The sequence below is a fragment of the Ziziphus jujuba genome, chromosome 12 (assembly GCF_031755915.1).
Source record: "Ziziphus jujuba cultivar Dongzao chromosome 12, ASM3175591v1".
In the NCBI taxonomy this organism is placed as follows: Eukaryota; Viridiplantae; Streptophyta; class Magnoliopsida; order Rosales; family Rhamnaceae; genus Ziziphus; species Ziziphus jujuba.
Window position 1 is genome coordinate 5,914,391 of NC_083390.1, and position 25,685 is coordinate 5,940,075.

Sequence of the window (25,685 nt, forward strand, 5' to 3'; positions counted from 1 at the left end):
GCTTAAAAAAAAAAAATTTAAAAAAAAGGTTATATCCCCTTAGCTATGAAATGGAGATACGTAGAACCTTCCTAATAAACTCATTACAATTGCATGTTACTTGTCAAGGAAAGGCTCAAATATAAAAGTTTTATTTCTGTGATGGAACTGAAAAGTCTATCAATTCCTTAGAGGATGGAACATTTAGCTTTTCCTCTATTTCTACGATCATTGATTCCCTTTTTTTTTTTTTTTTTTTTCTTTTTTGGTGAAAGATGATGGATTTCTCTGCCTCATAATTCATAAACCGGTTGAAATGAGACCCATTAGAAAACCTATGCGTCCACTTCAGATCACAGCATTACACGAAACCATCCTTCTTTCCAGCTGGCACGAGTGCAGACAGAGAAAGGAGTTTTGTAAAAATAAAAAAATTGACACATGTGTTTTCAGGCATATTAATTAATTGCATTGTTCAATCCATTGATATTGAGAAATAAATATTGATAACAATTTCTAGCTAGTAATTATAGATATTTAAAAAAAAAAAAAAAAAAAGAGAGAGAGAGAGAGATAGTCTAAGTAAAACTGAGGTTTCGTCCAAAAAAAGTAAAATTATGAGGTTGCCCAAATGAATTACATTTAATATCAATAGTTGGAGCCCTTCTTTTTTGACTATTGTTTTAGCATGCGGTTGTTAGAATAGTTCTAGTTCATAATTGATGTAAATTGAAATAAAAAGATAGATGTAACAGAAATGAGAAAACCATTTCAAATAATAGCTTTAAATAAAAAAAAAAAAAACAATTTTTAAAACAAAAATTTATCTATCTATGAGTCTATGGCAAGTGAAGACATTAAATATAATTGATAGATTGTCCCTGCACAAAAGGAAAATTAAAAACAGAGGACCTTTTTGTTCAATAAGTGGGAAAATCTTAGGAGAAAAAAAATGATATTAAAAGTAAAAGGCTCCTTTAAGAACATTGGTTCAAAATGTGAAGAGAATAATGGACATGAAATCGATTTTATGGAACACCCCCCCCCCAAAAAAAAAAAAAAAAAAAAAGGGGGGGAACACATGAATCGCAGTTGTTTGGTTGGTAATGAATATTGTCTAATATGTTAAAGTATTTTTGAGTGTAATATGTGTCCTAACTAGGACAGGGCTTAAACTTGAGCTTGGGCTTGGAATTGGGCTAGGCTTTTGTTTTGTTTCCTGCTTTTGCTCTTCTGAAGTTGCAGTTGTTGTGACTTGGTTCTTAATTTTAACTTCTTTTTTTTTTTTTTTGGTGGGTAAGAATGATGTCTCCTTCTGAAGTGTTTCAGAACGGCTTTTGGGTTAACATCCATAATTTTTTATTTTATTTTTTTCCGCCTTATCAGGTGTATACCGCTGGAGGAGTTCTACGGTTAAAGCCAATAATTATAAGGTATTGGATATCCAATACCCTTGGCTCATTCTCAAATTTTAAATAGAAATGTTATGTATCAATATATTATAGTTATTGCAAATGAACTTTTAAAAAATAAATAATATTAACCATAATATAGCTCCAGGTACATATCTTGATAATTTTTTTTTTTTTTTTTTGTATCCCTAATTTTATTCTTATATAGTTTGGCAATCAAAATATACTTCTCTAGGATTAAAAAAAAAAAAAAAAATTGTCTTAAAATGTAGTAAATATGGGGCCTTTGACCCACAATTTGAAGGTTTGAGCCTTGAGGCAGAAAAAAAAAAAAGATAGTAGGTAGGGTAGCCGCAACTACTTTTCCCAACACACAAAACAGCAAAAACATCCACCACACTACGAGTCAAATCATTTTTAACAATTCATCATGCCCTCACCAACCCGTTAAAAAAAAAAAAAAAAAAAAAAAAAAAAAGAAACAACCAACCGCTCACACACACGTGAACGACGTGCTTCAGGTAAAGACCAAATTGAACACCAATTGGAACTATTTATTGTCATGATTTATTAGAGTCATCAGCTTATAAGATACATCACCATTGGGTGTCCCCAAAACATGTAATACTGCATTTTAGTACAATGATTTTAACAGGGACTTCATTAAGCTTACCTAAAGTAAAGGAAACAACAAGAAAATGGAAAATAAAAAGAAGCTAAACTCAAGAATTTGTAGAGTTTTAAGCAGCAGCAGAGATGCACTGAATTGCCTGTTTGCATATTCCTGTCATTGTTGCTTCGGGTCCATAAACCTATAAGAGAAGTAGAAAACATTAGAAAGAAAAGAAAAAGTAAAAACTCAAAGTCGTCTTGACTACTGATATATGATCAAACCAGTAACCACATTCCATTAAGAAGTTCAATTATATTGGTACCTCAATAGGAATGCCGATTTCCTCTCCAAGTGTCCGCATCTTTGCAAGTCCTCTCTGGTAGTTCGGACCTCCTCTTCTCACATAAATACTCATCCTTGCTGCTTTAAGTTTCGATTCCTGTATAATTACATGTCCATAAGTCAGACTTTTACAATTAAAAGGGCATAAACATACTATTTAACCCTGCACTTTGGGTTAAACCCAACCCACCTTCTCTTTCAAGGCCCGGATTATGCCATTGAATGTAGCAGCTACATCGGTAAAGTTAGCAATACCCCCTCCAATGACAAGAGCTCTTTTACGGCCATCAGGGTCAGCAGTTGCACACTGTAGAAAACACAACAATGAGATTATTTTTGCAGCTAAAGCGAAAAATACATTAAAAAAAAAGTCTCGGAAGAAAAATTGAGACTGTTAATATATGAAAACCAGTTTTATCATCTAAAATGATACGGTAATACAACGGAGGAAAGGAAGGATCCTTACATCGATTACAACTCTAGCATACTGCAATACCTCTTCTTCATTGGGCGCTCCACTATATTCAGCATAGTTTCCAAGCTCGTTAGCAAAGCCAAGATCTCCAACCTGAGTACAGAATAATCATTAGCCAACAAGAAAGTAAAGCAGACATAAGACAATGATAGTGTTAAAATTTAGTCAAGAAACTGCACCGTGTCTGCGTAGATTACACTTGCACCTCCTCCAGCAACCATAGTCCAGATTCTTCCCTTTGGATTCAGAACTGTGAATTTCAATGAAGCACTTGTCTGCAATTCACCCCAACTTAATTAGATCCTTGAATAGTATTAAAAGGAAAATTGAAATGGAAGTGGTCATTATTGAGCAGAAACAGAATCATATTATGACACATGTGTGTAACCTTTTCATCTAATCCATGGATAAAGCTTTCTGTAGAACTCATGACTCTTCCAAATGGCAATGGAAATTCAATGTTGCCCCACCTGAAACAAGAATTCATGTAAGATGATATTACGAAAAATGCTGAGCATTAGAAACAGTAGTTGTGTCACATGTTCGATTTACACATGATCAACACATTAATGAAATGAGATGTACTTCTTGAAGTTCTTGAAAGCAGCAGTGTCATCAAGTTCGCCTCTCATATCCAAAGGATATGGCTTTCCATCAACCAATGCGAAAGGATTCATCTCCAAGAAAGTGAAGTCCAGATCTGGTACATAAGACAGAAAATAAGTTGACTTCAACTATGTCATTACCATATGATATAAAATACAATCCTCAAAAGGCTTTTGACATACCTTGAAATAGGGCAAAAACAACTCTTATGTACTCCTCAATTACTGCTTTGATCTGGATTAATGAACAAACTACATGTCAACAATTTCCATGTTAAGCAATAGAAAATGAGAATTGTAAATATTGGGGAACATTGATTTTCTTGGTCACAGAATAAATTGACAAACTGAAGCAAAGAAAACTTAGACTAATGCTCATAAAAATGTTAAACAGTCATTTCCCGCAAAAACATAAAGCATAACGAAAAACAAGTGCACAACAGACAGGAATTACCTCTAAAGGAAGGGTTGCCACCAAAGGAGCACATACTTCTGATGTAAGAGAAGCTCCTGTTGGGACAAAAATAGTCTTAACCTGTATAAAGTAAGAATATAGATCTCTTGGTAAATATGGAGCTACAAGGTAAGATAGCATAAGAATGCATTACATAATAAAGGCAGGCTCTGAAAAGTAACTAATTAATGAATCCACACTTAAAAATTACCTTATCCCAGTTCTCCTCAATTTCAATTCCTCCACATTCAGAAAAGCTGATGCTGTTACCAAGTCTGTCTGAGACAATATTGAGGTAAAACTCTTCATTGTGGGGGATGAAGGGTTCGACAATAAATGTTGTTATCGGTCCTTTGCAACCACTCATCTCTACCTGTAAACCAAAAGATGTAAAAAAGAAAAGAGGGTAAGTACAGATTCCAACAATTAAAGTCAAGAAGTTGTACAAGACACAAAAAGAGCTTGTCTACACAAATGAAACATATCAAAGAATCAATTACCTCCTTGCCGAGGCGCTCCTTGACGAAAATAGCAACTTGAGCGAAGTCAAGGTTCAATGCAACCAAACCACTCTTCCCACGCTTTCCAAACAACATGTCTGGTTTCACAACCAGTTTGGAAGAAGAAAGCCATGGCTCCTTTTCCGCTAGCTCATTCAAATCAGTTGATTCCGTAATCTATTACATATCAAGGAACAGACCCACCATTAAAATTACCATCATAAAGAAACTAATCAATAACAAGGCGTAATCTAATCCCAAATGCTCAAGAACATCAAGCACCAACCCAAGAAATTACAACTTTCATAAGATATAAAGGAAAACCCAACTTTAAAACTTTACATTCTAAGTTCGAATACCATGACTATGCTACTTGATCTTGCCGGATTATCTTAGTTGAAAACCAGATTTTTGTACAAACCCCACTCTTAAAATTGTAGATCAACGAGTCAATTTGAATATGCAGTTTGGGTTCAGAACTAACTTGTTTGATTGAATAAATAAACTCATAAGCAAACAAAAGAAACTACATAAAAAGCTTAAATGTTAAAGATCTAAAAATATCGAATAGGGGGGGGGGGTGTGTGCAGCGCAGAGACAAACCTGAGCCGATTTGATAGGCAATTCGTAGCCAGAGATCCTCTTGAAGTGTTCCTTCAACAATCTCTTGGAATCATACTCTCTGATCTTCTTGCGAGCCATTTCACCACCTGAATGATAAATTTCTACAAGAATCTCAATCCCATTCCAGATCCACACCAAACCAAATTTTTTTTTAAAAAAAGTACTAATAACATTAATAAGATTGCAAACAAAATATGAAGCAAGCAAACCAAACAAACACGACCCACCAAAAATGTAAAAGCGAAAAGCAAAAAAACAGAGATCTCAAAATGTGGTGGATTACCGTTAGATAATAGAAGCAGAGGAGGGTGTGTTTTAGTTTACAAAAAGAGGTAGGTGGATGAATCACACAACAAAAATATTGAAGAGCCCGTTCTGCTCCTCTATATATAGTTGGCCAAACCAAAATAATAATAATAATTTTTTTTTTTTTTGGGGTGGTCAAAATTATTACAATTTCTGGATTAAAAAAAAAAAAAATCGGTTTTTTTGTTTTTTTTTTTTTCAATGTTATAATAAATATTTAAAGGACGTCGTTAGTTGAAAACTTAAATGTGAGTGTATTATTATTGTGTAGAGGGAATTTGGGTAGATAGATTGGAGGGACACATGTTGTTTGTAGCTACCTACCCTCTTGGACCAACGTTTCAACCGCTAAACCCACTCTCTCTTTCTTTCTATATTTATTTGGTAGATCTGATCTGGGTACGTGCCGTGCAAAATAAACAAAATAAACTTCATGTACCTTAGTCTGGATCGCTTTTTAGTTTTTACATTTTTTTTTTTAATTTTTATAATAATTTTTAATTTAATAGAAAAAATATATATATTATACTGTATATTTTTTAAAATTTTTTTAATTATAATTAGATATCTTCATAAAATTAAAAAAATATAAATACAAAAATATCCAAATATAATAAAAAAAATTTTAAAATATATAGTATAATATAAAATAAAAAAAAATTGTGTTACGAATCTATAATCCTATAGGTCTTAGATGTGAAGGCCAATGTTTTATTTATATTATTTTTATAGTGATGGAAAGGGAATGATTGATTTGGGTCCAAAAAGGGGTACCCAACTAGGTTTGCAAAGTTTTCATTGGTAAATTCAATACTTTGGAACTTAGTGTTGGGTTGGAGTTCGTCAATTTTTTTGTGCTGTGTTTGTGATGAGGATGGAGTGAGTGGGCATATAAAATAGTGCAAGGTCAAAAAACAAGAAAAACAAGTTTTAGTATCTTCTTTTTTTTTTTAATAAATAAATAAAATTTCTCATTTTCTTGGACTAGCTGAGTTTGGCGAGGGTAGAGTTTTTTTTATTTTTTATTTTTTTATTTTTTATTTTTAAATAATTTGGGATGATGAATTCGAACTTATATTATTGTTTGAGAAAATAATTATTTTATAAAATACACGAGCGATAATTATTCGATTAGGGATATGGCCATTTTTAGGTGGAAACTATTAGCTAATTGTTTATTGCTCGAGTTACTAAGTGAGGATTTCTCTAAATTATTTATCTGACCCGTTGGTCATGTGCTCCCTAAAAAAAAAAGCCATTGTTCATGTATATATTTAATATAAGATTTTGAAATTATATTGTTTATTTGTGGTTTTTCACAAAAGTAAATAGAAAACCTAAAGTAATTATTTAAAAAATGTAAATATTTTTTCCACAATCTATTTCCAAGTTTAAGTTGCTACTTTTGATGTAGAAAAAGAATTAATATGAAAATAAATATGGCAATTTTATATTAATCAGAAAGTTCCCTATATTAGATGGAATTTGCCAACGTATTAGAAAACCACTAATTTTTAGAAAATTGGTTCCAGTAGCAACATATAATTTTGTTTTTATTTTATTTTATTTTATTTTCATATTTATCGATTTGACACCGCAAGACAAAGTAGTTATGTAAGTCGTTATCTATAAATTTGCATCTTGAACACGTGGTGACATATACATTTATGTTTTTTTGTTTTTTATGAATAGACGTAGTTTTTATTTTCCACATTAATTATATCCAATTTATTTCATTATGAATGATTTTGAAAACACACTGACCAAAAATAAATAAATAAAAAAAAAAAAAACAGACTACAGATAGGACGAAAATTTTATTGAAATCAGTGCAGTGGCCCATTTAATAAAAAAAAAATGAAAGATCTGTTTTTTTTCTTTTTTTGGTGAATAGAAAATGAAAGATCATTTGATATTCTATAATATATTTATTGTATTTCTTGTTGTATAATAGTTTTTTGAAGGTAGGAATTCCAGGAAAAAATTTAAATTTGATTTTAGAAAAATGATGCTATTGTACTTTGAGAGACAACCCATTAATAAAGCCATTGAAAATAAAGATTTTCTCTTTTTTTTTTTTTTCCTTTTGTTTTGCTAAAAGAAAAATCTTATAAAAATTATAGAGCCTTAGAATTAATGATTGAAAAATGAAACCCTCAAGTCTTGACACACAGTGTACATTTGACCATATTCAATGTCCAATTTTATGGTGATATCTACCAATTTCATTAAGAAGAATTGACAAATAAAATAAAATAAAAATGGACATGAATATAACTGGTTCTAATATTCTGTGATGAGAAAGAGGCTCACCAACCACCAGTCAAACTCAATATTGCATACTTATTCAACGCTGATCAGCTGCACTCTCTAATTGACTTGTTTTCATTACAGCTCCACTAGTTGGGATTTTGCTATTTCAAAGTTTCACAGATCCAATAATTTCAATCACCCCACCTCACGCTTTTAGCACTAAGCTTTTTCTTCTTCAATATTTAGTCTTTGATTACTACTATTTCGTTAAGAAATCGTTTATATTCATAATTTTTATGGGGAAGGAAAAACCACGCATATCAGGTCCCACCATTTTAAATTTATACTAAATTAAATTTAAAGTAATTTAGTTCAATCTAACACAATTTAGCACATTAAATGGATATTTATAGTATGTGACTAGCAGAGCACCAAAACCTATTTCATATTTATTTCCATCAATTATTTATTATAAGAAAATTATGTACCGCTCCTATTTTTATAATATATTATTATGAATAAAAAATGTTTAACGAGAGCCACGTTTAGGAGATCTATGCAGGAAAAGCTCGTGAACCAATATAAAGAGAATCTGAATAATACGTAATAATTTTATATTTATGAAACAATAATATATATATATATATATTTTTTTTTTTGTAATATTTGGCAGGCTGCAGCATGGGAATTTTTAATGGCGTGTAAATTGGAGATTATTAAAGTCGTTGTCTTTTATGTGAGTGTGCGGATTTGAATAATCTTCGATGGCGTACACTGCTGAATATTGACTCTTGCATCCGCTAATTAATTATTAATATACTCTGTAGTTAACGTAATTCAATTTTCCAATATGTTATTTTATTTATTTTTTTGATAATCCTCTTTTCAAAATTGGCTACAAATTTTGGTGTTTGTGTTGAAGGCAAAAAAAAAAAAAAAAAAGGTTTTTAGTGCAACGTCAACCATAGATAGATCAATTAATCATTCATAGATAGATCAATTAATCATTGGACGTTAATTATTTTAATAACTTTATTACATCTAAATTTCATAAATCCTATTAAATATAATATATACATACTCATTTATGCGGAACACTCTTAAGCGGTGAACCCATTGCTCGCCAATCCCCACCGTCTCTCTTTCTAATATATAATTATATAGTCCCTATTATCATATTTGTATTATTGTATTATAAGTGTATGGTATCATAGTTTTAGGAAACCATATCTTTTTTTTTTTTTTTTTTGTGAGAGGAAATTTAGAGTCAAAGTTGGATTTTCTTTTCGCTCTATAGTTAAAGGTAAATTTCAGTATTTGGGTTGATGGAACAGTTAGTTAGTTTTTTTTTTTTTTTTTTTTTTTTTGGTAAATGGGTTTATGAAAGAATTTTAAAAAACGGAGGCAAAGTAGATGAATAAAAATATGCAAAAAGGGAAAATAAAAAAAATAAAAAAATATGAATAAGATAAACTGGCAAAGGCTAATATATTTTAATACCCTATAATTTAATAAAGTTGCAATGCTTTCAAGTTTAAAATATTATAGTTTAAAACATTTCAAGTTTTAATTGTTGTATTTTTATCCAATAGATATAACAATGGTTAACAATTTCATTATTTATTATTAATATTAAAATGCAATCTGTTTCAATTTAGACCTTTTAATTTTAATTTGTAATAATTTTAATTTTAAATATTTATATTTTAATAACCTCTATTTTAAACCACTATTAGTATATATATATATATATATAACCGGACCAAAATGCAATAAAGTAAAATTTATAGGGCTAAACGCCCACATTTTAAACTTGAACACTAAAATGGAAGTTTTGTAGATTACAGGCAACGAAAATATCATGCATATCTAAAATTCGGTAATCAAAACAAACTAATCATTTATTACTTTACTTATATCTATATTTCAAATAAAAAATTATAAGGACAGAAGAAAGAGCAAATTTGAAGAAATCTTGTATTTTGAGATATGTCTTTCCTTTTTCCTCACAATATGAGAAGCATAATGGAAGAAAAATGAAATAAATTAACAATACATATTTCATTGTATTTTTTTTTTTTTTTTGGGGGTAAGAAGATACATATTTCATTGTAATTCTTTGTTCAGGGTAACAATTCACATTTTTGCAACCATATTAATATCACATCTTCATCATTTCATCAAAGTTTTGCTCATAGTTTTTTTTTTTTTTTTTACTTATTTTTTGGAAATAATATAATTATATTAAATGGAAATATTAATAACAGCGATGTCTAATGATTCCTTTAGCCACGATGGGCCTTCTTCTAACCGAACACAATAATCAACAGAGTTTGCTCCCACACTTTGAAAAAGGCTATATGGAAAACGTGTCTGTATTGATAGAAAGCATTATATTCTATTTATCCATAATTACTTGTAATCTAATAATGGTAATATTCTTTTCTGACCCTTGCTTGTTAAATTTTAATGTTTTTGGTTTTAATTTTCCCTCTTATATTCATGAATGCTTATATTTCACAAAAAAATAAAAAAAAAGGAAAATTCATGTATGCTTAACCTTTAAACCAAAAGTAAAGAAAAATATATATATATATATATATATGAGCAAATGACTTTATTAGTTAAATTTTTCGAGTTTATCATTTTGATGATCCTTTCCCACCATCAATGTCCCTAAAAAATATATATATATATATATATACGAAGATAAGAAAGGCATTTTTTATTTTTTATTTTTTATTTTTCTGGAAGTGAGAATTTAAAGAAACTTGTACCAAATTTCATTATTAAAAAAAAAAAAAAAAAAAAAAGGAAAAGAAAAGAAACTTATAGACCAAATATAATAAAGAGGAAGCGACACTTGTGCGGGTGCGATTTAATTATCGAAGACAAAAAAACTAGACCAACCAATTATGAAAAATGGGCCCGTCGATTTCTGAAGTGAAGGTCCTGAACTTTACGGATCCACCCAAAAGAAAAGAAAAGGGGCCCCAAAAAAAAAAAAAAATGCATTTAATTTAAGGGTAAAAATGTTTTAAAAAAAAAAAAAAAAAGGAAAAGAAAAAAGGCAAGGGTTTTACAGTGAGAGAGTAGAGAGTGGTTTTCGAACCCTACGTTTTGGATCTCAAGCTCTTTCTTGCTCTAAGGGCCGTGGAGGAGGAGGAGGACATAGCTGAATCGGAGCCTAATCAAAAAAGCTTTTTAGCCTCTCTGCGTCGCGTTTGGCTGCCATTCACGGAAAAAAGAGAAAACCCATTTTCCATTCTTGACGGTCGAAATTGGTTTCGTGCAACGACAGGTTCGGATAATCCCTTCAATCGCCACTTCGTTCCTCGTCTTTTTTTTTTTTTTTTTTTTTAAATAAATAATTTAATCTAATTTTTTTGGATAATTATTTTTCATTTTCTTATTGCTGTGCTTCGATAGGGGTCTCTTTCAGTTGGAGGAGGGGGCCTACCTATTTCACTCACAGTAATTGAAGGTTGAAAGGGCTCTCTCTCTTCTGGAGAAGCAAAATGGAAGGGTTGGAACAATGGAAGATTCAGGCGGAGCAATGGTCCCAGCAAGCTCTCCAATACATTCATCAAATTCCCCCAAATCAGCTCTACGCCGCTCTTGCTGTGTTGCTTTTCCCTATTATTTTCATCTTCTTCGGTATGCCAACCTTCCACATTGTTTTTTGTTTTTGAATTTTCTGTGCCATTTTTGTAATTTCTACGAAATGGGAATAGATTCTGAGATTATTTGTTACTAATTCTATCTCATTTTTTATACTATTGTTGCTTTATGTTGCAGTTCGGTTGTTTAAACGCACAAAATCAAACACCATTATACTTAGTGGGCTTAGTGGGAGTGGAAAGACTGTCCTTTTCTATCAGGTGAGAGCATTTCCACTAATGGGTTTTGTTCCGTGAGGCAAATCTAAGTTTCAATTTCGTAGTTTTTTTTTTTTTGGGGGGGGAGCATTTGTACAAGGATTGAATGTTTTGAACTGTCTTTTTACATTCAATATTTTATGGATATGCAAGTAGACTCTCCAAATGACTCGTTATCTATAAGGGACCTCGACTGGATTTTTTAAATTATGTGAAAAAGTAGTAATTGAGTTAGCATTGCAAGCAATGTAGTTTATTATGGAACACAAACCTTGTGTTGCCACTGTGGTTCGTCTAACTTTTCTTGATATGCATTCATGCTTTGCCAGCTGCGGGATGGCTCGTCTCATCAGGGTACTGTTACATCCATGGAACCAAATGAGGGGACCTTTGTGCTCCATTCAGAGGAAACGAAGGTGCGGCATTTCAACTTTCTTGTGATTAAATGCTGAATTTAATAAAGTATATTCAAATTTGTGCTGTATATAGCCATCACTTTTCACAAAACATCAGTTCTATGTTTATTACTTTCTATTTTTACATGATATAATCTGCAAAAGTGTAAACTATTATTTTCTTAGCGATGTATACTGATGGATTCTTCATTTGCAAAGTTATGAGACTGATGCTCTTTTAATCCCCTCTTTCGGGTGTTTATGACAGAATGGAAAGAAGAAGCCAATTCATCTTGTTGATGTGCCTGGCCATTCTCGTCTTCGACCTAAACTAGAGGAGTTTCTGCCACAAGCAGCTGGTGTGATTTTTGTGGTGGATGCGTTGGAATTTTTACCAAATTGCCGTGCTGCTTCAGAGTAAGTATTTTATTTTCCATGTCTAGTTTAACAATTGTTGATTGAAATGGAAATTCTTCTTTTCATATTCTGATAGTATTTTATTTTCCATGTCTAGTTTAACAATTGTTGATTGAAATGGAAATTCTTCTTTCCATATTCTGATTGCCATTCTGCCTTGGTAAAAGGAGTACCTCATCTTAAATGATAATGTTATGGTTTTGCTGAGATTAGAAGTATGGTTTGCATGTTCTTGTGCAAGTATGCAGGTGTATCACTTGTAAGGCTTTTAATATTTGATACGTTATGTGCAAAAGGTACCTCTATGATCTTTTGACAAATGCGAGTGTTGTGAAGAAGAAAATTCCAGTGCTCTTACTATGCAATAAAACAGACAAGGTGACAGCACATACCAAGGAATTTATACGAAAACAATTGGAGAAGGAAATGTAAAACTTCTTTCCCTTAGCTCTGTGATTCTTTTATTTGATTGATTGCTTTTTGACTGAAAATCTTTTTTTGCTAAAATGGTTTTGTGTATATTGTGGTTACACATTCTTTGTTATCATTTCCTCTCTTTATCGAAGATACACAAAAGTCTTTTTTATTTTTATTTATTTTTTTATTTTTATAAAATTATATCACATTGATATGATTACTTTCAATTGTAGCAAAATATATATTTATATTATGATTATTTTCTGTATCTATTCAATCTGGTAGTTGTATCTCACTGGATCTTGTGAGTTAATGGTCATTTGCTTTTCACTGATTGACTATTATGAGATGTTTTATTCGATGTTTGTTCTGTATGATATTTATGTGTGTTTAATTTTTTGATTCTGTATGTCTTTCATTATTTACAGTGACAAATTGCGGGCATCCAGAAGTGCTATATCAGCAGCTGATATTTCCAGTGACTTTACACTTGGGGTACCTGGAGAAGCATTTTCATTCACTCAATGCCCAAACAAAGTTACAGTTGCAGAAGCTTCTGGTTTGACTGGTGAGATATTTCAGGTGGAGCAGTTTATCAGGGAACACGTAAAGCCCTAATTGGGCTTTTATATAATTTTTTGAGGTTGTAGTTTTTTATGCTTTAAGAGCTTGTTTGGCTATTGAGTTGTCATCTACAGAGGCAACAAAACTGCCAAACACTGTAAAGTTTGCAGAGGAAAGTGGAGGAAGGTATTTAGAGGGAAGGAAGAAACCAAAAAAATAAAAATAAAAATGAGGGACAGATAACATTGTATGTTAGTGTTTGACGATTGAGTCTGCATGGAATATGAATATAAATCGCCTGAGGTGGTTCATTTTGATTCAAAATATATTAAAGTCATTATAACTTATTGTTGCTTTTGGAATATTTCTGTTCTCCAACTACATTTTGAATCTGTTACTTTTGATTGCATTTGCTATCATGGCCTTTGTATAAGCTCTCACAAAAAAGAAAAGCCCTTTGTATAAATCATTGTCTAACAATCTCCTTTTTTTTCTAGTTGCATTAATTAACTTTTTTTCTAGTTGTTGCATTACTTAATTGTACAGGTCCGAGGTCTGTTTTATGGATATAGGAACGTGGCTCTGCAGTTTTCTTCTTAGCTTTAGATTTAACAGGCTGCTGCCTTTTATTTTATAAATATAAGCTACCAGTACTGAGAAGGAAGAAACTGTGGAGAAGCTGTGCAGTTTGAAATGGTTCAATAAATTCGTACGGCATGGTTTAGAGGAGGATTTCTTTTTGGGCAAGGGGGCTGTGCCAAAAACATTTTGAATGATTGATAAAAGAATAGCCAAAAAAGAAAAGAAAAGAAAGGATGGCAAAAATGGATGTTCTTTTATACGGACGTTATCTTGTAAATTTCTTTTCCTACCTAGAGTAATATATGACAATAATATCTGTAGTTTTTTCACCTAAGCAATGAAGCCTAGCTCTTAATATTAGGGGCGGCAACACGTTTGTTCTTAAAAGAATAAGAGGCTCCGTGCTCTAGAAAAGATTGCTATATGTGTATATATATATATATATATATATATATATAACAATTAAAATAGGATTGTCCCAATACTCTAGCAAATATATGCATGAAGCCACCAAGGATACTGTCTACATGCGATTTAGACTCTTCCTTTTTCAAAAAATTGGTACAGATATTGAATCTATCATATGGCTTACAATTTACAATCAAATCTAATTAAAGTATTTATATGTGTATCTCTCTGCACTGCATAATTCGAAGAATTTTGTCTCCTTTTTTAGCCTAGTTTTCTCATCTAGGCCATGAATGAAAAGAAAAGGGGAAAAAAACGAAGAATTCTAATCTTCACATGTAAAGGGCATTGCAAGGGCGGTGCTACTGCTAACCATGTTGATACAATTATCTTATTGAAGTCCCCTTTCTGTTCTGCTTCTTCACCTCATACTCTGATAAGAATCTGGGAATGTTGTTGACAACACCATGTGTTTAATCCTAACAATTAAAGCAAAAATGCCATAGCATGGGATGTGCATCAATCCAACTCCAAGGTACCTGTAAAGACCAACAGAGAAGATAGATGAGTGAGATTGTGCGAAAGCAAACTATGTATTTTCACTAGCTTCATCTTGACTCCAATACGTGAGATTAAAAACAGTACTACAAAAGTTTTTGAACCAGGGAGTTCTAAAGCTTCGTTTTTTTTAAAATTTTTTTTTGGTGTTGTAAGGTAAAAATACGTGTTTCCTCAATACATCAGATGGCAGGAGCAGAAACAGCAACATACCATAACGGAGCATATTGGGAAGATAAGTCAAGAAATGGATAGGGCCACCTGTTATATGGAGTGTTATCATTAGGAACCATATTGAAATCTAACAGTGTGAACAAAGAAAATGGAAGAGAATTTATGTATAGTATTACCACATATTGACACAAACGTGGATGATCCACTGGAAAATCACAAATACTCCCGTCCACAATACAAAATACGCAATCCGAAACAATGGAAATCGCTGGAAGAAGAATAGTGCAAAATTTATAATTAATCAACCAGAGAACTAAAAGAGGAAAGTCAAAACAGCAAGGAACAAACACTTACCAAGCAATTCAAAAGTGTGTCACCAAGAAGGAAAACAGCATTGATGGAATGCATAGAAGCAATCATCTGCAGTTGAAAGGTGAAGAAGTTTCTCATATGGAATTGCTTAATAGGGCAGAAAAAAAGACAGAAAAGGTCCAATTTGCTTTTAAGAAACAAGAGATCAAATAATAATTACTCGAAAGCTATGTTTCAGTGGAGGTTTAATAAATACAGAAAATTAAATAAATGCATCAGCATTTTGAAATATTCTCTAGTTGTGTTCTTGAATGGATTGAAATAAGTCAAGAGTTCAGTCTCGAAGTGATTGAGTTTACACGTTTCCGGACCCCAAAAATGTGAACAGACTAGTTACCAATTTCACCAACAAAGATCTTCAAAAACATTATTTCCTTTCACTACTTAGCAGAGTTTTTTTATAATATAGAAAGTCAAAATTTTCACAAGTCAACTTGAAATTTCTATGGCAAAGTGATTTCAGTTTTGCTTCAAGATGAAATTATATACAATGGCTCAAAACTTCCCAAATTATATGACATTTATTTAAAGTGCATCGGTTAAAGGTGCAATGGAAGGGAACCTCAATGTCAGAAGGCAAATTGACTTAACTACATATTCAGCTACATATATAGTTCAACTTGATCCAGACAAGTACTCGCATACTTACAAAATTCAGCTCATAGTCTTTGGCGGTCAAAAATGGATAAATAATGGTCCAGAATACAGAATCAGTGAGCATTACTGCACCTGCACACATCTGTGTATAGGAAAAAAAAAAATAATACAAAAGAAGAAAAGAGTTAAACAGGTTTTTGGACTAATGCCAATGGACAACATGAAGGATAATATCAACAAAAACATAATCTAATCACAACTACATAATGAGCTAACAAAACCAATAGCAAATACAAGATGCTAATTTAAGCATCGTCAGTATAGCAAGATGAGACACGCAAGGAAGGCCAAAATCAAATTTAACATATTTCCAACCTATACTGACAAACAAATCAAAGAAAATGCACAGCCCACGTCATGAAAGCGCTATGTCTCTGAAGTGAAACCGTCTTGTGGCTGGCTAAATGCCAACGATACATATTAAGTTATCTCAAAACAAATTCCATAAAACTTCTGTGCTAGAACAGTAGAACAGCTAAACATTAAGAATAGGCCAGATAGTCTCAGTCTCATGCTGCTTGACCATGAAGAGATGATACTATAAGCCATGAAGCAGATACTGGTAGCATGGGATTTTGTCACTTAAACATGAGGCATATCCTGAACAAAAGTTCAGAAGAAAAAATCGTGTATAATCTTCATTTGCTATGGATATATCTGCACTACGGCTATCACTATCTCTTTTTGGGTGTGGTCAAATCTGTGACATCAATACGCATGGTACTTGTCCATGAAACACAATGCAAAAAGAAGATTTTCCTTTGGCTGCATGCCTTCTTTATGTTCTTGTTGAATAATTTGGTATATTTGTCCATGGAAAGGGGAAAAAAGGAAGTCCCTTAAAAAAGAGGTCTGTCTCTTCTTCCAATTTCCAGAATAATATTTTATTTTTTATAAAGCTACAAATTCCAAGTTAGGAAATCAGAACCAAATATTGCTAAAGAAATTCAGGAATCCAATGGGTTAATATTAAAATTAAGATTTACACATAATCCAGAAAGAATATCAGGAAAAAAATTCTACCTGAAATATGATCTGGAGGGCATAACCCCACACACCTGCAGTTTCCTGATTTTGATGTTCTTCATAGGCATCCAAATTCTTGCGCATATTTGATGTATCTGTACTCCCCTCAAATGTAGGAGCTACATAAGTGCCTCGTTCAGTGTCTAATCCAAAATGATCAATTGCATCCTGGCTATCTCTATTGCCATATTTACAACATCCATAAATGGAAAGTGTAGATGCAAGCTACAAAACAAAATTCAGAGCATGAGCCACATGGACAATGGCAATCAAAAACCCCCCAAAAATGCCTGCCATGCATTGTAAATGAATTAAAGACAATGGAAAATTAACAGACAAATATCCTTATGTTTCCCATGAACTGAATAGGCACTTAGTTCTATTGAATCTTTGAACAGTATGATCTAATATGGAGAATATTAAACCATTGCTTGACTGTTCCTAATTTTAAAGGAGATTATTTTGTAATAACCTACATCATACTCAACTAAAATCTAAACATAGATATACGCAAGAGAATTTCAGTTTTCAGAAGCATACTGCAAAATAGATTGTGACCAACGCAAAAGTCCACCTGTTCATCACAGTAGATCAAGGAAAAAAAAAAAAAAAAAAGTTAGTATCAGTAAATATTACAGTTTCTTTGTTTCCTTGTGACCAAACATAATACATAATGTTGGTTAGTTCATGTCTTTAACGGTCACCACCATTGGATCCTTTTAATTGCTTAGAAGGTATCGTTCGACCACTTAGCAAACCATTTATATTATAAGAAAGTGTTGCTAACAGAGATGGACAAACACATAAGTTTCCAGGTGCTTTCAAAAGATACATAGGTTAAAGTTTGTGGTCCAATATGATGAAACAAATTTATCAGTTTCTAGCAGTGGTCAAATTGGTCACAAGGATGGATAAATAAAGAGAAAAATTTCAATAGATAAAAAATCTCCAAGCAGGGAAGTTCTTTCAATTCTCCAGAGAGACAATACCACATTACCCACATTGACCATTGGCAACTAAAGTAGAGCATCAAATGTAAGTAATTAAACAAAGATTTGTTAACCGTACAGATTAAAACGACTTCTACGAAATTTCTACCATATAAGCTTCTAGTTAAACAACTCATCTGTAACACTTTCTTCAAAGTGAGGTTTATTATAAGCTACAGATAAGATTCATGTGAAAAGAAGGCTTACTGAGTATAGAAGTAGAATATGCCACCTCCATCTTCAATAACGTTGGCAGTAATCAATGAGAAAAGCACAATCAAACAAATGATTCTATAAGCAAGCAGCCAAGCAGGATGGATTCCTTTAAGACATATCTTCCACGCTTCATCCTCATGGAAAGGTTCCACTGTTTCTCGGTCATTCTCTCTCCTCTCAGGCTTTCTTTTGTGAAATGTTTCATATTTCCATATTAATATCGATGCAAAAATCATGGAAATCAAGAGAAATAATGCACACAGGAAGAACCTCCAGTTCAACCAATAACTCGGATCAGTAGTGTTGGCAGTCATGGTGGGCTGCCAAGTATTGCTTGGGTTTCCTGTCAAGAAACCCATAAGTTACTTGAACTTACTCCACAAATTATGATCAATGATTTAGTTCCAAAGGCTATGCTCAAAGGAAACAGAAGTCTACGGTGAATGTGAGGAAGAATGTGATTGTTGAAGAAAATGTTAATGTCATTTTTCAAAAACCAAAGGATTCTGATGAACTTAGACCCAGAATTAGAGTCAAATCTTTCCTCGTAACAAAAACATTTTACTCAGAAAGAAAAACCTCTAAGAAGAAAATTTCACAGAAAAGTTACAAGTTAAAAACAAAAATAACATTAAAAAAAAAAAAAAAAGAAGAATGAAACCCCATTTGCTCAAAGCATTGAATTCCTATAAAGAGTAAAATCGATTGTAAAAAATTAAAAATCGTACAAAATAATCAAGACGTGTAACAACTAAGGAGTTCAAATTATATATATATATATGTAAAAACACGAATTTGAACTATGGAACAAGAGATTATGCAAGTAAGGAATAAGTAACATAGTCAAAGACCAAAATGGGGTTGTCATGGATGATATGATGTATGAAATAAAACAGAGATTCCTTACTTTTAGATGGGTTTTAATCAAAAGATGATGATTCATGATCACGTTAAAAAAGGATACCAATGTCGATTCCTATGAAAATAGAAAGGCGTAGAAGAACTTACTGTCCGATAATGAAAAAAATAAGGACAGGGGCGTCAATATGTAAGATACTTTGCTTGTTGTTGTAGTGTCAGATAGAGACAGAGAAAGCCTTACCTTATTTTCTTCTTTATAAAGATTGGGGGGTTTGCTGTCTGATTTTTCCAGTGACGGGATTGGAGAAGATTCAGTAGAGAAGAGAGAAAGACAGAATTCGCTTTTCCTTCTTTATTTTATTTTATTTATTTATGGTATTTTCTTTGGTTGTTGGTTTGGTTCCGGAGAAAACCAGCAAACCACACGAAAGTAGTCCACGTACATCCATGGATTAATGAAGATGACCTGTCAAATTCTTACTCCAATTTTTTTTTTTTTTTTAAATTGTTTGTCCAAACCAGATAAAGTTCCTCTCCGTAATAATAATTGATTTTTTTCGAAATGAGAAAATAATAGTAATAAATAAAAATTCTTGCTTCTATTTATATTTTCTATCATGTGAATATAAGACCCAAAAAAAAAAAAAAAAGACATGCAAAGCAATTTGTACCAAATAACGCGTACGGAACTTTTTTCTCCAATTGCAGCAATTAAGGAAAAAAAAAAAACGCGTATGGGACTCCTGGGAGAAAAGGACACTTAATTTTAATTCTATTTTTACTTTAAACGTGAGATTCACCATCATACAAAATAGTTTTGTCACCATTACTTCTGATTTACTTTTTTTTAAAAAAAAAAAAAACAAATATCTTCAGTTTAATAAAATGCGTAAAAGTCTGCCGTTGTTGCTTCAGAGAAGACGTGCAGCTTTTCCTTTCATGAAAAATATTTACTCTGCAATCCGTCCAATCCATACACCTTCCTTATTATTTATTATTATTATTATTATTTTAATTGTAGGAATGACAATTTACTTTGCACTATTCGATATCTGATATACAATCCCTAACAGAGTGGTTTTTTTTTTTTATGAAAAATTAGAATTATGGACAGATTCGGAGTAAAAGTTTAAAATTGAAATTGGAAAAGGAAAATAAACACTTTGGCCTGAATCGGTCCGGTATATATATATTTATTTATTTTTTATTTTTTATAATTTTATTTATATAAAAATTATTTTTTTTCTTTTCCTACGAGTCCTAACACTAAGCTTTCAATTTGAAAAGGCATATATTTTATTGTATTTTTTAACGTTTTAAATATTTTATTCATAAAAAAAAATTTTATATAAATTTTTTTAAAAAAAAATTATATGAATGCTTAAAAATAAAAAAACAGATAAAACCATCCCACTCTATCCCCAATTGGAAAATCTCCATTTCTATCTCGTCTAAAAAAAAAAAGAAAAAAACCACAAAAACAGAATAAAATATTCCCCATACAAAAAAAGATAGAATTTTAAAAACCGATCCGGTTCCATCCCATTAACATTTCTAATTAATTTATTGGCTAATGGGGAAAATCGAATAGCTTTCTAATAACTTTCCTAAAAGAATATCCAAGTTTGAATTCCTATACAAAAAAAAAAAAAAAAAAAAAAAGATTTCTATACAAATAAATAGCCTCCAAACAGAGGACCAGTGAACAGAACTTATATTAATCCTCACTGAGCTTCTTTGCTATTCGATCAATGGGTAATGAACCCAGGGGGATTGAGGAGTCACTATCATAATATACATCATCATCCTCGTCGAACTGATTGGCATTCTCATCATAATCATGATTACTATACATCTCATCTTCATCATACCCCTCATCATCTTCAGACTCTTCCATGCTCTTTCCATATTCACCTGACAAGATTAATGCCGGAAGGGAGTGTTCAGTTGCCTGTGAAACACCCTCAAATTCCTCCACCTTCTGCAAAAGAGCATCAGGGCCAAGACCAATTTCATCAAGCAACAATGCTTTACTTGACTCAATTGCACGCTTCCACAGTGCCATCATCTTTGGACTTGTGCTTGCCATTTTGATGTCATGCTTACGACAATCATCATCAGCCTTGCCTGAAAAACAAGATAGGAACATCAATTCAAGTCAAATCCAGAAATAATGGAAACATACCATACAAACATATTTAGCTAATTCAAAGTAGTTCCTGTGGAATGCAATTTCTAGGAAACTGCTCTTGCAACATCTGATATGACCTTAGGGACTCTATTTCTTAGAAAAAAGCTACTCGCCCGCATCTGATATGACCTCCCTTAAGTTTCTCAAGACCAAGTTGCTATTTTACCTACTTCTTCAAAATCTCATTGAAGTTGTGTATAAACAACTACATTTTACAAACAGTTTATCTTATTTAACATCATCTATTGAACCTTAGCCACAAGAGATTTTCTTCCCTAAACTAAACTAAACTAAACTAAACTAAAACTAGAGGCCACCAGAAACTTTCTTTTGAGTATGATGCTCAGTTCATTCTTACTACAAAAGGAAAGTAGACCCTACACCTCTTGAAATTCCACTAAAAGCCTCCTTAACAACATTTTTCTGTACATGCCTAGTGATTTCCTATTTCAACGTACAAAAACCATCCAGCTTTTCCTAGATATACGGTTATGATGATATAAGCACATGATAGGAATAATATGCTGTAACAATGACCAGGTCTATAATTTCAAATTGGTCTACAGAAAGTATAATGTAGTTGCTCCGGCTTCCCTCTAAAGCCTACCTGAAGCATCCAGATTGGTGGCAGTCTCATCAGGATTTGGTGGTGGAGCAACTTGGCACCTTGATTTCCAGTTTGATCCCCTCCACATCAATATCTGTTCGTCATCAAAGGACAATAGCACACAAGGAACCAATTCCTATCAAGAAGGGAGACGAAAAGGGTTAGAAAATGACTGACACATCACTTTGAAGAATATAAACACCATTAAGCAACACTCAAATTGCTGCTTCATATAATATAGGGCACTGCTCATCATATGCATATTTCATATTATATACATTCAAAAGCACTAAAAGATTTCTTCTGACCTCGTCGTAGAGTTCATTCTACGTTTCAAATGAACCTTATTCCAAGATTAGTAACTTGGATACCTAATGTAAAAGGGAGGGGGAAAAAAAAAAAAAGAAGAGTACAAACCTTAAGTTTAGCTCCTAACTTCTTGTAATCACTTGCATGCATCCCTTTGCAGTCAATCTTCACTAATGGACTTCCTTCAAAAGCATGCCTAACATCTCTCACCAGGTTGACGTAAACTCCATTTTTTGCTGTCAAGTGAAATATCAATGGATTTAACCAAGTGGCCTTTAAAACTAACAATAGGAAAACTAGAGACTCAATAATGCATCTATACTTTGGCCTTGATAATTCTCCATGATGAAGCGAATTTAAAGAACACTAGACTGTGCAAGAGATGCATGTGACTCCATTATTGAGGAAATGCCTTAATGCACATATAGCACAATCCATGCGAGACAATAATCTCCAATTTGAACTGAGTTATAATTGCTGATTGTCAGTAAAAACATCAACTAAGTTGGGCGATGTCATACAACACACGGCTAAAGCGCATAAAACAGATATCATCATTGGTACTAATGTGTCAGTCATGCCATCGTTTTAGAATTGACAAACGTAGAACATGACAGTGAAAGATAGAACACATGGCTAAAGTGCATAAAACAGCTGTCATCATTGGTACTAATGGTGTCAGTCAAGCCATCGTTTTAGAATTGAAAAACATATAACATGACAGTGGAAGTGGTTTTCCTATGAGCCAGATACTTGAAGCAAGATGCATTAAAACAAATGTAGATTGAAAACTTTACAGATGCAAAGATCAAATCTTTTATGGAAAAGATCATCACATATAAGAACATTTGGTGGTCCATTCCCATGATTTACCTAATTTACAGATTGGCAAAAGTTTTTTTCCCTTCATTCGGAACTCATCGGCTTCAGCCTTTGTCAAACCTTCCGGAGCCTCTTGAATAAGTTTGGGATAGACTGGTGCAGCTGGTTTCCACAGCATCACTGGGTACTGGGGCCGAGTACGATAGTTGTAGTTTCTACCACGAAATAGATAAACTACACCTCCTACTCTATGAATGATCTTCCCACCAGTTTTCTCCTGACATTAAAAATAAAACTTGATAGAAACAAAAACATGAAAAAAGAAAAAGAATTCCTCTCTTAAACTCAGTTATATGCAATATATAAGCATAATCACAGCCGAAACTGCAACAAAATAAACCACACCGTTTGCTTAATACATTATACAGGGCATACCTCGATATGATAGCAAACGTTATCCATATCCACAGTAGGAACACCTTTACAACGAATTTTACAGACTTGTTGTCTCTTCCAATGTGAATGTATCAATTCCAACATATTATGCGTTAAACCATCCCTTCCTAAGCCACAAATTTTAAGCAGAAGTTATGCACCAACTCCATGAAGAGTTCAATAGCAGAGAGCCAAAAACGACTAAACAGAAAAGACTCAAAGAGGGCTTTTACCGAGATTAACCTGGCGGTTATCTGAGAAAAGGGGTTTTACCATCATTCTAATCTCCCATTTCTTCAATGGCTCTCCAAGAATCTCTTCCCTCGTCTTTCCCTCTTTGGGATACTGTCCGTACGGGAATGGACCTGGCATTTGCACGTGCTTCACTCCCTCTGTACCCTCAGGTGGAGGATTGAAAGAATCGAAGAGAGGGATCTTCCTATTCCTCTTCTTCTCTTTGGCGCTCTTCAACGGTGCTTTACCCGTCCACGGCCTCGGCATCGTCGGCGGCGCGAAGGGCAAGAACGCCGGCTCGCGAATAGCCAGCGGCTTAACCTTGGGTGTCTCGGAGTAGCTGAATTCAAACTCAAACGGAGCACCGGGTAGGAGATAAGATACACCGGACTCGCCTATGATGACGGAACGATCTCCATCGGATGAGACGACTCCTTCTTTGACTGGCTTGTAGTAGTTGGAGCGACGGTGGACAGCTTTCAGGGCAGGGTTGGAAGGAGGTGATTTAGGGGGATGTAGAGGAATATTTTGGGTTTTCCGTTGGGTTTTGAGGGGAGGAGGGTATTTGGGAATTGGAATGGGAGGTGAAGGAGATGACGAAGAAGAAGAAGAAGAGGTGGATTGTGGATCCTTCGGAGGTGGAGAAGAAGGGAGGGAGGAGAAGAGGTTGAGCCCTGGTAATGAAGCTACAATGGCCATGGAAATCACAGCTCTGTAAAACCTCAGCTAAACCCTAACCCTCTGAATTTCTGAATGCGTAGAACAGAGATAAAAGGAGCAGGAGGATAAGAGAGGCTTCAATTTTTCTGGTTTTTCCGTTGCAGCGCTGGAGAGAGAGTGACGACGAGAGAGATTGATATTTTTGTATTAGCAAAACGACAACGTATAATTGATAGGGAAAAACGCACCGTTTTGAGTCATCCAACGGTTAAGTACCCGCGACCACATTAAGCCCTTATGTACCCGCATTTACATGGAAAACCTTTTTGGTCTCACGCCCAAACCCTAGATAGACCCAAAGCCCAATTGCGCTAAGCTATAAAAGCCTCCAATTTTACGAAATTCGTTCAGAACACTGAAAGTCCCAAACCCTAGCTAAGGCGGCTTTCTGTGCTTTTACCTCTGCAACGATGCAGATCTTCGTGAAAACCCTAACAGGGAAGACCATAACCTTAGAGGTTGAGTCGTCGGATACCATCGACAATGTGAAGGCCAAGATTCAGGACAAGGAAGGAATCCCACCGGACCAGCAGAGGCTCATCTTCGCCGGGAAACAGCTCGAGGACGGCCGTACTCTCGCCGACTACAATATCCAGAAGGAATCGACCCTCCACCTGGTGCTTCGGCTGAGGGGAGGAGCCAAGAAGAGGAAGAAGAAGACCTACACCAAGCCAAAGAAGATCAAGCACAAGAAGAAGAAGGTCAAGCTCGCCGTCCTCCAGTTCTACAAGGTGGATGATTCTGGCAAAGTTCAGAGGCTGAGGAAGGAGTGCCCTAACGCCGAGTGTGGTGCGGGGACTTTCATGGCAAACCACTTTGACCGCCATTACTGCGGCAAGTGTGGCTTGACTTATGTTTATCAGAAGGCTGGCGGTGATTAGGTTTTTATTTTTCTTTTTATTTTATATTTCAAAAAAAAAATGATCGAATTTTGGTAATTTTTGGTTAAGTTTGTCGTTGTCTTTCAGTTTTAATATGTTAAACAGATCTGAACTGATTCTTAGTTGTTTTGGATGCTTAAACCCAGATATTATCTTTTTCTATAGATTGGCTTATGTGGGTCTCCATTTGATTTTGGTTATGTTTTTGTTTACGATAATTATAGGCAGCTTTTAGTAGTTTTCTTGTTTGATGAATGAATGGTTTGGAGTGATTTGCCTTGGGTTTTCTTTATTGTATGCGATGTTTATACTGTGATGGCATATCTTTGAGATTTAATATTTCAATTTCTGGAGTTCACTCTCTTTATGTTTGCATTTGATCTATTTCCCATATTTGATCCTTTTTTTC

At 33.4% G+C, this 25,685-nt stretch overlaps 5 protein-coding genes across 8 annotated transcripts; 2 read left to right on the forward strand and 3 right to left on the reverse strand.

The window, feature by feature from the left end:
• Positions 1 to 1,924: 1,924 nt before the first annotated feature.
• Positions 1,925 to 5,439, reverse strand: LOC125420333 (ATP-citrate synthase alpha chain protein 1). 2 transcript variants are annotated; one of them, XM_016039296.4, is made up of 13 exons: positions 5,288 to 5,439; positions 4,984 to 5,090; positions 4,381 to 4,557; positions 4,092 to 4,253; positions 3,881 to 3,961; positions 3,610 to 3,661; positions 3,407 to 3,521; positions 3,210 to 3,291; positions 3,001 to 3,096; positions 2,813 to 2,914; positions 2,537 to 2,653; positions 2,327 to 2,443; positions 1,925 to 2,203 (listed from the first exon to the last, which is right to left on the reverse strand). In XM_016039296.4, the coding sequence occupies exons 2-13, from the start codon at positions 5,080 to 5,082 to the stop codon at positions 2,132 to 2,134; spliced, it is 1,272 nt and encodes a 423-aa protein (XP_015894782.3). In that variant the 5' UTR covers positions 5,083 to 5,090; positions 5,288 to 5,439; the 3' UTR covers positions 1,925 to 2,131. The 2 variants fall into 2 exon arrangements, with proteins under 2 accessions (XP_015894782.3, XP_015894783.3); XM_016039297.4 differs by lacking the exon at positions 5,288 to 5,439 and adding an exon at positions 5,232 to 5,261.
• Positions 5,440 to 10,604: 5,165 nt separating this feature from the next.
• On the forward strand, positions 10,605 to 13,596 carry LOC107428701 (uncharacterized). 2 transcript variants are annotated; one of them, XM_048466882.2, is made up of 7 exons: positions 10,605 to 10,864; positions 10,993 to 11,220; positions 11,362 to 11,444; positions 11,771 to 11,857; positions 12,105 to 12,253; positions 12,550 to 12,681; positions 13,099 to 13,596. In XM_048466882.2, the coding sequence occupies exons 2-7, from the start codon at positions 11,082 to 11,084 to the stop codon at positions 13,286 to 13,288; spliced, it is 780 nt and encodes a 259-aa protein (XP_048322839.1). In that variant the 5' UTR covers positions 10,605 to 10,864; positions 10,993 to 11,081; the 3' UTR covers positions 13,289 to 13,596. The 2 variants fall into 2 exon arrangements, with proteins under 2 accessions (XP_048322839.1, XP_015894760.1); XM_016039274.4 differs by having other exon boundaries at positions 11,006 to 11,220.
• Positions 13,597 to 14,289: 693 nt separating this feature from the next.
• Positions 14,290 to 19,509, reverse strand: LOC107428700 (uncharacterized). 2 transcript variants are annotated; one of them, XM_016039272.4, is made up of 9 exons: positions 19,225 to 19,509; positions 18,208 to 18,559; positions 17,552 to 17,585; positions 17,009 to 17,236; positions 15,978 to 16,067; positions 15,311 to 15,376; positions 15,133 to 15,224; positions 14,996 to 15,043; positions 14,290 to 14,763 (listed from the first exon to the last, which is right to left on the reverse strand). In XM_016039272.4, the coding sequence occupies exons 2-9, from the start codon at positions 18,528 to 18,530 to the stop codon at positions 14,646 to 14,648; spliced, it is 999 nt and encodes a 332-aa protein (XP_015894758.1). In that variant the 5' UTR covers positions 18,531 to 18,559; positions 19,225 to 19,509; the 3' UTR covers positions 14,290 to 14,645. The 2 variants fall into 2 exon arrangements, with proteins under 2 accessions (XP_015894758.1, XP_015894757.1); XM_016039271.4 differs by having other exon boundaries at positions 19,319 to 19,508.
• Positions 19,510 to 20,556: 1,047 nt separating this feature from the next.
• LOC107428670 (CRS2-associated factor 2, chloroplastic) lies at positions 20,557 to 24,514 on the reverse strand. Its single transcript, XM_016039239.4, has 6 exons — positions 23,675 to 24,514; positions 23,442 to 23,569; positions 23,058 to 23,283; positions 22,293 to 22,420; positions 21,876 to 22,011; positions 20,557 to 21,204 (listed from the first exon to the last, which is right to left on the reverse strand). The coding sequence occupies exons 1-6, from the start codon at positions 24,372 to 24,374 to the stop codon at positions 20,795 to 20,797; spliced, it is 1,728 nt and encodes a 575-aa protein (XP_015894725.2). The 5' UTR covers positions 24,375 to 24,514; the 3' UTR covers positions 20,557 to 20,794.
• A 214-nt stretch (positions 24,515 to 24,728) lies between these two features.
• Positions 24,729 to 25,438, forward strand: LOC107428721 (ubiquitin-ribosomal protein eS31 fusion protein). The gene has a single exon (XM_016039308.4). The coding sequence runs from the start codon at positions 24,806 to 24,808 to the stop codon at positions 25,274 to 25,276; it is 471 nt and encodes a 156-aa protein (XP_015894794.1). The 5' UTR covers positions 24,729 to 24,805; the 3' UTR covers positions 25,277 to 25,438.
• The last annotated feature ends 247 nt before the right edge of the window (positions 25,439 to 25,685 follow it).

What these genes read in the sequence shown, in the direction of transcription:
- LOC107428670 (XM_016039239.4), bottom strand. Translation starts at nt 24,374, where the DNA reads ATGGCCATTGTAGCTTCATTACCAGGGCTCAACCTCTTCTCCTCCCTC. An exon ending in TAACCGCCAGGTTAATCTCG is followed by an intron (nt 23,570 to 23,674) that starts GTAAAAGCCCTC and finishes TTTGTGGCTTAG; the next exon opens with GAAGGGATGGTTTAACGCAT. An exon ending in TTTGCCAATCTGTAAATTAG is followed by an intron (nt 22,421 to 23,057) that starts GTAAATCATGGG and finishes TTCACTTGACAG; the next exon opens with CAAAAAATGGAGTTTACGTC.
- LOC107428701 (XM_048466882.2), top strand. Translation starts at nt 11,082, where the DNA reads ATGGAAGGGTTGGAACAATGGAAGATTCAGGCGGAGCAATGGTCCCAG. An exon ending in AGACTGTCCTTTTCTATCAG is followed by an intron (nt 11,445 to 11,770) that starts GTGAGAGCATTT and finishes ATGCTTTGCCAG; the next exon opens with CTGCGGGATGGCTCGTCTCA. An exon ending in AATTGCCGTGCTGCTTCAGA is followed by an intron (nt 12,254 to 12,549) that starts GTAAGTATTTTA and finishes TATGTGCAAAAG; the next exon opens with GTACCTCTATGATCTTTTGA.
- LOC125420333 (XM_016039296.4), bottom strand. Translation starts at nt 5,082, where the DNA reads ATGGCTCGCAAGAAGATCAGAGAGTATGATTCCAAGAGATTGTTGAAG. An exon ending in TTGAGGAGAACTGGGATAAG is followed by an intron (nt 3,962 to 4,091) that starts GTAATTTTTAAG and finishes TACTTTATACAG; the next exon opens with GTTAAGACTATTTTTGTCCC. An exon ending in GCTTTCAAGAACTTCAAGAA is followed by an intron (nt 3,292 to 3,406) that starts GTACATCTCATT and finishes TTCTTGTTTCAG; the next exon opens with GTGGGGCAACATTGAATTTC.
- LOC107428700 (XM_016039272.4), bottom strand. Translation starts at nt 18,530, where the DNA reads ATGACTGCCAACACTACTGATCCGAGTTATTGGTTGAACTGGAGGTTC. An exon ending in ATATTCTACTTCTATACTCA is followed by an intron (nt 17,586 to 18,207) that starts GTAAGCCTTCTT and finishes TGTGATGAACAG; the next exon opens with GTGGACTTTTGCGTTGGTCA. An exon ending in CCCTCCAGATCATATTTCAG is followed by an intron (nt 16,068 to 17,008) that starts GTAGAATTTTTT and finishes TCCTATACACAG; the next exon opens with ATGTGTGCAGGTGCAGTAAT.
- LOC107428721 (XM_016039308.4), top strand. Translation starts at nt 24,806, where the DNA reads ATGCAGATCTTCGTGAAAACCCTAACAGGGAAGACCATAACCTTAGAG.